The sequence below is a fragment of the Erpetoichthys calabaricus genome, chromosome 3 (genome assembly GCF_900747795.2).
Source record: "Erpetoichthys calabaricus chromosome 3, fErpCal1.3, whole genome shotgun sequence".
In the NCBI taxonomy this organism is placed as follows: Eukaryota; Metazoa; Chordata; class Cladistia; order Polypteriformes; family Polypteridae; genus Erpetoichthys; species Erpetoichthys calabaricus.
The window spans coordinates 242672443-242685948 of NC_041396.2; the positions used below are offsets into that span (position 1 = coordinate 242672443).

General features: G+C 38.0%; 1 protein-coding gene across 1 annotated transcript in view; it reads right to left on the bottom strand.

Moving 5' to 3' along the window:
- Nucleotides 1-13506, bottom strand: part of themis (thymocyte selection associated) — a 127337-nt gene that overhangs the window by 32313 nt on the left and 81518 nt on the right. The window contains exon 5 of the mRNA XM_028797915.2: nt 629-755. Coding sequence (XP_028653748.1) covers nt 629-755 — 127 coding nt within the window. The remainder of the gene's footprint in view (nt 1-628; nt 756-13506) is intronic.

Below are 13506 nucleotides of genomic sequence, written 5' to 3' on the forward strand. Positions count from 1 at the left end.
AAAAATACTAGATTTAAATATAGAATGAAAAGTTTGAAACTTGTACACCTTATGAGAAGGACCCAGGAGTCATAATGGACTCAACGCTGACTACATCCACACAGTGCAGAGATGTGATCAAGAAAGCCAGTAAATCACTTTCCTAATTGTTCAAAGATTAAGCACTGTCATTTTGATTGTCCTGATATTAGTTTAGTACCTGGTGTCAACATCTTGCTACCTCTCAAATTTGCTTTCCAACTTTTCCAAACGTTGACTACAGGATTATGAGAAAATCGTCCTCTTTATTACATGGTGGCCAATGTAGTTTCTTGAAACTAAAAAATTACTCTTTGTTATTATATTTTAAAGTATTAGGTGGCTTAATTTTCTTTTATCCATGACTGGCTGTGGATTCTTTTGGTCTGAGTCAGCTAGTTGTTTTATACACATAAAGCACTGCTGAATTAATTTTGAAAAGTGATGTTAATTACTCTGAAAAGTGTTTGGAAATAGTCTTCAGTAGTAAAGGTCTCAAATTTTACAAAACAAAGAACCACTGATTTAATAGAGAGTGAAAATATAAACATTTATAATAACTCAGTTCATAGACCCTTCCATATTTAACTCAAAACGTGAAAAAACTAACCTTTTTCCACACTCTTTGCACTTTCGACAAGGAGATTCCTCTTGATTTCTTTTTCAGGCAAGGAATTTTTGAGATCTGGAGATGCAGACTGAGCATGCTTCATCTTGGGAATGTTTAACTGTGGACTCTGGAATAAAGCAATACAATTAACTTACATTTACAGTATGTGTATATGTGTATGTGTGTATAGAGTGGGCTTTAGGGGGCATCATGCAGCTCAAACCTCAGACACTGACCACAATTCAATCTCTGGTCCAAATGGAAGTGAACTTGTACATTCAAAATGTTGTCCGCGCACAAACTAGTGTTAAGTGTTAATCCTTCCAATGTCTTTTCAATTTAAGTAAATGAAGAAAAAGATATGAAAGGAAAGGAATTAGTATAGTGGATCCCAGCTGCTACTTTAAAATAAATTCTTCAACAGGAAAACAGACACAATTGGAAACCTGTTAAGAACAAATTTCACTAAAACGTTACAAAGTTTTTCTTCAGACAAATAACCAAAAACACAGAATAAATTATCAAGTAGTCTGATGGAGAACAGGAATTTAGGGACCTTCGCAGCTTGGCCTGAAGTTATTTTGGAAAAATTAGGTAACTTAGGTGAAGAAGCTCTTTGGGCTAAAAAGCCTATTCTCTCATTAAACTTGTTCTAAATTTTTTATCAAGCCTTTTTATAGTAAGCACCATTCTAAACGCCTTTGAGTACAGGTACTGTATACTGTACATTACATTAGGACTACAGGCTAGTTAAGTGACCTGCTTAAAGTCACATAGTGAGTCCGAAGTGGGGATGGAATTGTCAGCCATATGCTTAAGAGTGTAGTTCTACAGGAACTGTGCAGCGCTACATGTCCAAATTGTCTTTAGGTCTACAGGAGCTTTCTGTCACATTGTTAATGGCCTTGTCCCCAGTACTGCCAGCAAAAGGTCATCTTGCTCGCAAGGGCCGAACAAAAAAAATTAGGTTCAGACAATGGACAGATGGATGAACGATTTGGTTCGTGTATAGAAGGAAAATTGAGAAAGTATTATAAAGTTGAAAAGTAGTTTGTTTTTCCCATTTTCCTTCCATCATGAAGGTAGCCCACTGTTTAAAATTATATATAATACCAGAAATATAGTATTTAATTAGAATGGGTGCAAGATAATTGGACTCTCTTACATTAACCTGACCATTGTGAGAAAAATATTATAAGAGCAGTGCCAGACATCATTAGTGGCCACACTCTCCAGCACTCTTCACAAATATAACATGCCGGCTATTAAGCTGAAATGTGACAAGAAATAAAAGGGCATGAAAATGGTCCTAATTTACAGGCAGTGGAATATGTTAAACTGGAGTAGGTGTTGAAAAGGGAAAGGGGTTCTTTTTTCACAAGACTGCAACTAACCTAAAGAAACAGATACATATGTCTTTAAATTGGCCATAGAGTGGCTGAATATTTCATTACCTAATGTTATTAGAGTGGGGAGGCTAATGGGGGGCTAACACTCTTACAATAAATGGCTGTAAACAGCCAAATGAACAACAGATACTGTGAAAAAGTACTATAATGACAGGAATGGCAAACAAAAATCTATATGACATTATAAAAGTATTCAATACCATGAATGTACATTGCTCTTTGTTTTTTTATAAGGTTATGAAAATGTGCAAATTGCTATAAATTATGACCTCTGGGCAGGTTTTGAAATATAATTATCCAATTTATTGCAGCCTAAATAAAATTCTGCAAATGTTTATTTAATTATACTTTGGTATGTAGTGTTAAAGAGCAAGAATTTTTTTTTGCGTCAACAGTAAAGGATTTTAAAGTAGTTGTTAATTAAATTATTTGTTTCGTAAATGGTGTAAAATATTAATGGCTGCAGATAATATACCTGACATTCAGCAGAAATTTACTTTATCAATAAGGTGATTTTAAACACCCACACATTGTTGTTATTAGTTAACTGTAACAGCAAAGAGTAGAAAAAAAATCATTCAAACAGTTAATGATGTGACTGCAAGGAAGTGTCACTATTTATTAATACAACTTCTAGCTTTGCTTATTAGCCTACAGCTTTATTGATTTGGGAAATAAGATCTATAGCTAATGGCAATCTACTGCTGACCTAAGTTAACAACAATCTGGAATGAAAAAGCCTATGTGGTAAAAAAAAAAAAAAAAATGAAACTCAAATATACTTCCACTGTAGATTTAAACTATTTGCCCTATCAAATCATTTTATGTTTTCCTGGGATCTTTCACGAAATAAATTTACTAAACCTGGTGTAATTTATTTCTGCACACGTCTATCCATCTGTATCCTGAACTGACTTATTATAATTCATAGTTGCAGTGCAGTAGTGTATTCCAGCAGCACTGAGTACAAAATATGAACCAGACCTGGAGCCTCATGTAAAAATGATGCGTACGCAGAAAAATTTTGCGTACGCCCATTTCCACGCTCATTTCTTTTTTTTATATACAGTATATATATATACTTTTATTAATTTTAATTAGAAATAGATAACATTCCATACAGTCAAGACAAATTTAACAAATCAAAGCAGAATTCAACCCCTGCCCAATTCCATGCTCATTTCGAGATGTATGAAAGCTAAACTTGGCGTAAAGCCTCACAAATTTTCACGGCAGCCTCACACCATGTGTTTGCACTTTTCTGCTCGGTTTTGCAAATGGGGGCATCCAGCATCAAAGCAGTGCTGCTGTTTCTATGTGGTATCCCATTCTTTTTTTAGATTCATATCAGTGACACAGTATTTATCAAATACACCAAAATTAATTGCATATAGTTTACAAATTTAAGGCACTTGATTATAATCATTCTGTAACAATATAATGGTGCATGGAATGGCCAAACTATTCCAACTACCATGGCTGCTTTAATGTTGTTAGAAGATATCGCAAATGAAAGAATTAGAAGAGAGTGCATATTTATAGATGATGGTGATGACTGGCTTCTAAGTCAATTTTTATTTCCAAGAGCTATCCTCTTGGAACTGTGTGCAGAACGGGCACCGGCTTTACAAATGCATAGTTTGAGGAATTGTGCTCTACCTGCTACTTCGTAAGTTCTGTCCACTCTCGGGTTTTTAGCCGCAGAAGCTTTTCAATGTGAACTGGCTGAACGATCAGGTATTTCACAATCATCACTGAGTCACACCATGCTAGTTGTAGAAGATGGTATTATCCGCTTGTCATTCATATATATAAAATATTCTTACACTGTGGTTGAACTGCGAAACATCAAAGCGCAATTCACAGTACCGTCTGGTTTTCCAAATGTAATCGATGTGGTCAACTGCATGCACATTGCTATTGCAATGATGCTGGATAAATTACATTAACCAGGGATGAATCACCAAAAGAATGATCTGGCACTACATAATTTATCGCAGTAGAGCCTATAAAAACAGCAGCTCCGCACAGTCACAGGTGCTTTTTCCAGTTAGTGGAGCAAAAGGCAAGCAGTCCTTTTAAGTATAGCGCAGCGTTTCTCAACCTTTAAGTATTTGCAACCCGAGTTTTCATAACAGTTTTAATCGCACTCCCCTAATGTTTTTTTGAAATGAGCCCACTAATACCAATTTGTTCTTTTTATATTAATGATATATCATAGATGCATATTTATCGACATTTATCTAACTCTATATTTATTTTTCTAGTATCAGAATGTAGTTTAAGTTAATTTGTTTTGGTTTCAATAGATGTATTTTTCATATTTTCAATTCTTGTTTTCTTTTTTTCACATCTTCATGCCCCCGGCGCACCCCACAGTTTGAGAACCGCTAGTATAGCGAGTAACCTCAAAGAGCCATATAAAGAGCAAAGAATCTATTCGTTTTGGTGCTCGATGCTGACGCTACACTATAAAGGTGCCTTCAGGGAAGAAATTTACTTATGTAATTAGAAAGTGTTTCAACTCTATTAATGTGCTGCTCTGTAGTCCACAGAGTGTCACATTGAGCAACCATGTAGCATGCTGCATAATGTCGCACACAATCATAGCTTGCCTTTACCTGAAGAGGAGTGATATGATGAACCTGACCGTGACCCACCAAATGATGAGCCAAACTGGACAGTGTTACAACTTATTTGAACATAATTAACAGAATGTAAAAACAGGTGATCAGATGCAGAATTTATTTTTTTTAACCAATTCATTTAATTTGTGGTCAATATCACATAGTAGAGCCCTTATATTCCTTAGCATCCACTGTTGCATTTTTTGACTCCAGAACAGTAGATTGTTGTACCCAGGGCCGGATTTTCCTATAGGCTAACTAGGCTTCAGCCTAGGGCCTCAAGATCAAGAGGGGCCTACATTCAAATTGTTAGCAACATTTTATTATCTCTCATGTAATTTACAAACTTAAAAATGGAAGGTGAAAGGGCCTCATAAGTGGAATAGCCTAGGGCCTCTTTTCATATAAATCCGGCCCTGGTTGTACCGTGTTAGCCATAGATTGATACAGGAGAAAGTAGGGTGAAATGACATCTTTTATTGGCTAACTAAATAGATTACAAATGCAAGCTTTCAAGGCAGCTAAGGCCCCTTCATCAGGCAAGGTGCAGTTAGCCAATAAAAGGTGTAATTTCACCCTACTTTCTGTTGACTCCAGAACAGCATCTGTCTGCACACAGCCAGATGGTTGCCCAGTGGTTTCCGAGGCAGAGATGTGTGTGCAGCCAGCAGCCAAAGATATTGCGTCCTCGGTACGGGGGTCAGATTTTTTTAATATTGTCTGAAACAGAATAAACAGACGGTGGGCTGTGACTTGACTTTTCATGTTGGATATCTGACCACTTCTTTTTTTATTTCAGGACTGTGCAACTTTCTGCACTTGAACTTTCGACTGTCTCCGCCACGCTGTATCACAACCTAAACCAACAAGTAGTACATTTTCCCTTGCCTCCACTTTGCATTCACTGAAATTATTCTTTTTTCCATGTGCTTTGCCATTGTCTTTTAACAAAACTCTGAACAGTAGGGGCTATTCATATTGATTTGCATATTGAAATATTTGAAATTCTGGGAAGAGTCAGGGTGGGGCTGCAAACACGTGCACATGCGTTAAATTTCACATTCATTGGGATTTATAAAGAAGAAGTGTGGAACTTGGCGCACGTACAGTTTTATGCATCTGGATTTTTTTGTGCATACGCACATTTACAGTTTTGTCCATACACCATGTTTTAGTGTGAATTCTACGCACAGGGTTATACATGAGGCCCCAAGACAGGGTGGAAGCTTATTTTAGAACATTTATACACACATACCAAAGTCAATCACAATGGACAGACAGTTCTTATTTAGTTTAGACCCAGCACTAGAGTTTCAGTGTCTGTTTTTTAGAACGGAGTAAAGGATATGGCAAGCTTTTATATGTTTGATTGAATAATATATTGGTGTCTTTAGACTGTATGAACATAGATAAACTTGACAAAGGAGAAGAGATCATTCAGTCCATCAGGCACATTTGTTTAGTTAATATCTAAGCTGTCTCAGTGTTTCATCGAGATACTTCTTGAAGGTTGTCAAGGTTTCTTTTTTGCTCTAGATGTCTAGCCAACTCTTTTCATTTCTGCTTCTCCAGTTCAGGTTTTCAAGGTATAAAGCTGGTGCCAAGATGTCCCAAGGGATGATAAAATGATGAGAAAATGGAGTCACTATAGGAAATTGTTTTAAAATAAATGTGAGAATACACAAGCTAAATACAGTAGGCATGCAGGCTGCAATAAAGTTAACATTGTGTCATCCGCATGCACATAGGAAACAGCTTGAGGGCTCTGGTGATGGTAATTCCTCAACGCCTCCAGGCGATGATGCTGACAACTTTCTGTCACATACTATCTCTCAAACCATTTGACAAAAGGCCTCATCTCTTTGTAATCAAATTCCTCATATACTGTATTTGCTCAGGAAGGAAGTTTACTTCACAGCATTTTTCTGGCAAAAGAACAAGCCATTTATGGTGCTATTTGCCAGTTTGGAATTTAAACTGGGCAATACAGTACAATAAATATGCATTTTTGTTACTTTAACAACATTCCTAAAAGTCTACATATGGGACTGAAAAATTGGCAAAACTAACAAACCACAGTAAGTCTTCAAAAGTGGTCCATTTGTCCACTTAACAACACAAATTACCCCTGCAGGGTTTGTTTTATCATGTTATCAGATCACCTGTGATATGCACCTAACATGAAAGATATCAGCTGATCACTTAGGTTCTTTTCTAAATGGGGATTGAAAGAAATGTCAAAACCAGCTATGTAACTGATATCTGTAACCTCTTACCTGTATCACTGCCCTTATTGTACCACACATATATAGCTCTAGTGATCTCTATGGCAGGCTGCTCGCTGATTGGAGCTATCTTTACATTCACTCATTTACTTCCACCCAGTATACCCCAAAGCCACCCTCTCTTGACCTTAAGGTACCTCAGTTAGACATGGAATGAACAATCTGAATCTCTTAGCAATTCTAGTAGCAGTCAGAGAAAGATCCTGGCTTTAAGCTATAACTTAAATTTGTGTTTATTTTCATCAAAACCAAAAGCAGCAAATAAAAAGCATACATACAGTAGTATTATACAACCTGGGTGGGGTGAAGTGTTCATGCAGTCACATGTTCCTTAGTTATAAATTACATATCCTCAATTCAAAAAATGAAAAGAAAAAGATCTCTTGTTGGAGGAAGTCACAGGAGTAGTTTGGCATTTATGATTCATGGGTTAACCCAGACCACCGAGCCACAACGTTGGTCAGTCTTATTTTGGCATCACATTTACTACTTACAGTTAACAAAAGTGCCATCATTCTTGTTAGGTGCCTTTATTGCAACATGAGGAAAATCGGACACTGCTGCTAATTTACATTTTAGGTTGGAATGCACTACCAGACTATACAGAAACTGAATGATAGTACTTCGTCAGTCGTTTTATGGCTTTCAGCACACCAGGCATGGTGGAGCTGAAGCTTGACCGAGATATTCCTGACCTGTTGGGCAGTTGGAGGTAGATGCCTGTTGCCTGAAAGCCAACTGTTGTTAAAACCTGGGTATGAATGGGCAGAGTCAATTTTGTGCAGTACATGTTTCTAATGCTGGCGCCAGCTCAGAACATACTGTGGTTGCAAGGGAAGTCTAAATCGGCCTAAAAGCAATTCATCTTCATGGGCAAGAAAATCTGATCAATCCCTAAAAGCTTGTTCCCTTTGTATATGACCAATTGTCTTCAAGCAGCACAGACAAAACCAGGTTGTGTCAAACCTTTAGGCTATAAATAGTCTGTAGGGCATGAGAATTAGAGATGTTTGTGTACAGAGACTGAATCACACACTGTTTTTATTGTGCATTGGTTTGTAATCCTTAGAAGTGAAAACATGTAGCCTGTATAAACTGACAAAAAAAAAAAAGTTCTTTAGTGTACATATGCTGGACTGGCCCTCTTAAAAGGGAACTAAAATAGAATATGTGCACCATATTAAACCTCAAAAGTGATGAATATGTTTGCCACATTATAATAACAGCTCTGTGATATTAACGATACACACAAATCATCATTTTGCTTGTTTGACTGTACTTCTCTACTGAATCAAGGGTGTTGTCATTTCTCCAAAATGTTGTGTGCGGATGGGTCAAAGGTGCCATAATATATGCAAGTTCTCCCAATGAGTTTCCTTATATAAATCCTGACTTTTGCATGGAAAGCTGCATATGCACATTTCAGGCCTCTTTTTGTGAGTACACAACTTTTATAAATCTGATTCCTGGTCTCCTTGCATCTCACAATTATTTGTGGAGATGATGTCTCAACAACAGGATTGTTCCAGCCTTTGTTTGCAGTAGCAGATATCCACAAGTTAATCCCTACCCTTTTGTTGTGAATATTTGTTACACTTTAATATTATGCTGTCTCTGGCAATGGCATTCCTATTACACTAAGTAAATGTTTTTAATAGCTTGCAACATCTGTACCGTTATTTTTCACATATCACACAGTTGCATTTCTCACTTTCAGAGAATAAGAAATAAATCAGGAAAGTTTTTTGGACAAATCCATCACATCTGGGTAAAATACAAAAATGGTGCACACCGTGCTGTCTTTCACGTGAATTCCTATGTTAGCCATGTTACACAATTCAGACAATGACAGTTATTACTGAGGCAATAAAGAGGTGTTTATTCTGTATAATTATAATAAATGACTATGTCTTAGAAAAGTTAGTTAAGAAGAGTGATTAAAGAAAGCTTAAGACATCTTTTTCAGTATGAGTTAATGTATTTTCATTACATAGTTTTCTTCTAATTTCCTTTTAAATCGGGTTGTTAATATACAGCTCTATGCACCTGCTAAATCTGCTCTGAATCTATCAACGCATACGACTCTCACCTGAATCTGTAGGGCATTAATCCATTAAGCACTGGAAATGATCCAAGCAGCCAAAGGGAAAATGAGTTTATCTCATGTTAGACAGATCTGACTCAGGCGCTCATCAGCAGCACACAAGGGCTTTGTGTTACGTGTCAAGAATTTTACTCTTGGGCCTGAATGAAGCAGGTGTCTCAAGAGAGCAAAAGCACTGAATACCTAGCTGGAATTTGTATACAAATCTAGTACATTTCAAATATGCAATATATTTGCACATTTTATATAAATGTGTGTAAAAGTGATTTATAATCCTTAAATTTGCCATATACAATTTCTTGTATTAGGAATGTTATTTTTTGCATACCCAAACTTACTCTCCAGAGACACACAGAGTTTTGATGTCAGAGTGCAGAATCAGCTAGTTGTACAGCGCAGGTTAAGGGCCTCCCTCAAGGCCCAACAGAGTAGCATTCCTTCTGTCACTGCCAGATTTCAAGATGGCAACCTTCGAGTTACCAGCCCAGATTCTTAAGCCAGATCCTTTACACGTGTTAACTAAATAAAATGAACCTAATAATATTATCAACTTATTTTATTAAGATACTAGCTGATTACCCAGTGGCTTCGCTCACTGAGTGCAAGGGAAAAAAATAAAATGTAGTCTATGAGTTATTAAACAGTAAAACATTAACATTTTAAGAAGTAAAGATACATTGAGCACTACTGGAGTGGTTTCGGGTAAACTACATTTTAAAGGCGGTATAACACAACAGGTAAGTAGTACTAACAACAGCTAAAATGTATTTGGATCATCTCTCGGTAGTAGATCCTTTTTGAAAGGCGCTACACGATGGCTGTGGTATAGAAATTACATTTTCTATGTGAACGTCCAAATTTCTGCCTGTGGTAATGTGCCTTACTGGCATTACCAGCAATTAAAGAAAATTAGTTTTGTGTCCTCTGCAGTGTTAAGAGAGAAAGGTTTTGGTTTGGGATAAAAGGAAATAAGGTATAAAGAAAGGAAACTTGCCTTTTTGTTTTATATAGTGTAGAGAGACGTCTTCGCTGACAATATGAGCTCCTTTTGGGGAGCGTCGCAGCATTAACCGGCCGGGATGGCATTGTCGGTCCTCCACTCCTGTGCGTGCCTCCCACGACCTCATAACACTATACATGAAAAAGAAAGTGCGAAGCGCCTTAATATTAGTTTGCCGCGGTCTAGAAAAGGGCTCCCGTGTTTGCAGCTGTATGGGCTATAGCTCAGGGGAAGGAGGAAAAAAATTAAAAGTGCTTACTTTCACTTAAGGCAGAAGCGCAGTCAGTGTCTCAAAGGCCGGCACAGCTACGCGCGCGCCAGCTGCTCGACTTTTATAGTATTTTTGCAGGGCAGGAGACGCCACTTTTTGCAGACACGTTCACGTCATCATGTGCCTACAGAGGGATGATGTGGAACTGGTTAATTGGTTGGCGCGAGGGCGCTGAATACAAAAAGGAATTACAGCACCTGACAACCTTGCACTATGTGCCTGTGATTTTAGAGAAAAATAATTCTGATAAATGTGGACACTGCCCTTCCGTGCTTAACGGGCAGAAGGTCCAAACAATTCCCAAGTCCAACACTTTACATGAAGAAGTCTGTACATCTTCTTAGATGTGAACTCTCCATCTTCTTAAAATAATTGATTACAAAAGCAACCTTGAATGTTGCAGGGTTTTAGTGACCCAAACTCACCTTAAGGGACAGTGTAGAAAGACGCAAAGCTGTTTTCCTCGTCTCTTCTACTATCAAGTACTGCCAACTAAAAAAAAGTTACAATGTGGCAGTTTCCGCAACAGTCATGTGGACGAATAAATAAAACTTCTCTGTCAGAACGCGCCTAGCGGCGGACAGGTCAGCGCTGTCGTCCAGAGAGGAGGGCTGGGAGAGGGCGACGTGGGGCACAGTTCTATGGGATAGATCGGCGTGTTTGTGTTTGCTTCATTTTAATATCAGTAAAATAACTCTCACACAAATAATAACAATTCGTAAAGACGATAGAAAAATGGCGTCCAAAAACGAAGTGATTGGTTCCTGTATTATAATCTGTTCTGTGGTCATACGTAATTTCCATATCACGTGGTCATACGTAATTTCTGTTTCATACGTCATTTCTGTTTTGAAACGCAAAAAGAATTTTATATATATAGATATGCAGTGATTCTGTAATTTAATCAAAGTAATGTTGCGCTAAGGTTTTATTTTAACTTTATTATACTGGCAATATGTTCAGTGCTCTGAGATTGTAAATGAGTGTGTGTGTGTGTGTGTGTATGTGTATATATTTGTGTACATATATTGTAAGAATGGAGCTATATTATGGCTGACCCGACACAGATTCACACGGGAGGCACGGGTAAAATAAAACAAATGTTTATTTTCTTCAGCTGGAGGGCACATCTTCCCCGTTATCCCCCCAGCCACAACACAGTCCCAAGCACAGCACTCAAAGTAGCACAAGCAAATCGCTTTCTCTTCCTCCACCACTCCTCCCTGGCAACCTTGTTCTCGTCCTCCTGATTCTGGCTGCTGAGTGGTGGTCGCTGACTCCTTTTATAGTCCACTCAAAAGTGCTCCAGGTGCTTGATAACCGAGTTCCGGCTGCACTTCCGGGTGTGACGAATACGTTGCTCACATGGGCTCCGGAGTCCCAATTACAGCACCCCCTGGCGGTGCCTGCGGGACCTAACAAGGCTGCACCCAACTCCAATTCCCATGAAACCCTGCGTGAAACCAGGGCACTGCTCCAACCCAGAGGGGTGGCCATCTAGCACCCAAGGGTTAGGTATTGCACTGTCCAGGGCTGCTCCCCCTGAATATAGTGTGTAGGGGCGTCTGGCCATGGACCACAGCCGCCTGCCACAATATATATATATACTATATATATATATATATATATATATGAATTCCTGCTGCCTTTGACTGAGGGTTGATCTGATCAAGGATGAATCTGTATGAAAGAAATTTTTCTGAAAAAGCAAAAAGTACCAAGATTACTAGAAATACTGCTGACAGAGCAGCTCTGCAGACAAAAATCAGTTTATAACATGGTACTTTTTTGTCCTTTTATACTTTTATTTGAGGCCATTTGCAGTCATTTAAAATAGTGGTTCAAGCCTCAGCCAGAGTTAATAATTACAGTATATTTAAAAAAAGGATTTTACAAAATCAATAATGACTGCTTTATCCTTCCAGACTTCAATTATTTGGTCATTTTTGTCTGGATTTTCCATTTTCCTAAGTTAAATTGTGCTTATGAGTGATAAGATGATTGTGATGGCATATATTTATTGCTTTTAATTTAAAATGTTCCTTGCTATTCTGGTTAACTTTATCATATCAATATGTTTAGGCAAAAAAAGAAAACCCGACTCTAAAACGTTTTTTGTTTACCATTATACAAATTTCCGTTTTATCTATCTCACATCTGCAAAAATTGTTGAGGGTGGCACCATCTTTATATTGCAAGAATCTTGGGTTCAGTCATCTCCCTCCATCTTCACAGTAGACTTCTGCAGATACTTCCACTTCCTCCTACATGGCAAAGATGTGCATCGTAGGTTGGCAGTTGAGCCCACAATGACTCTGTTATGAGTAACTGACTGCGTGTGTGTGTGTGTGTTTATTAATGGGCCCCTTGATGAACTGTTTTTGCTTGTTCCTGATGCTGCTCTCAACTCCTGTGACTAGTAATGGATTAAGTGAGTTCCAAAAATGTTCCTCCCAATAATCTAACTTAATTCTTATTCACCGGCTTGCTGGTCAAGACCTGTCAGTGCCGAGTAGGATTGCTTATAGCGTATGACATTGACATCTAAAGTAAAAGTAAAGTGCAGCCAACTCTATGCCTGTGTTACTTGCTCACTAACCACTATTCAGTAAACGATTTTTGTGATTCTGGGCTTAACTTGTTTGAAAATCTTTAGTCTCATTTTAGGATTTCCTCTCATTATCCCCCCCCCCCCCCCCCCCCCCCACTACTTTACTCAGCACTGAAAGCACCTTTACCCATCCAACCACTATTCTCATTTTTTAAGCTCCTACTTTACACTTAGGAAGCATGATTTTGTCCTTTATTCATTGCCATGTGTATCCTCCTATAGACTTCATACTCTGATGAGTCAACCTTCAACAAGTTGTCTTCACTTAGGCAGCACTCACAGCGCATCTCCACTGGATGTCTGGGATGTGAATGCTGCTTCTCTTTGGCAAATGTTATGATAGATTGCAATGACTCCATCTTTGTTCAAAGTGATATCTGTATTTATGAATAGAATCAGAAGATCAGAGAGACATTCTTGTTCACAAAGATTTTTGAGTTTTGATTCAACCAAATTGAGCTTTGCCAAACTTTGATCAGCACCTGCTGTTGATAGAAGCAATGTGAAATACTTTTTCAGGAATCAAAACTCTAAATTTGTATCCTTAAATACTCAACATTGCTTGGGCACT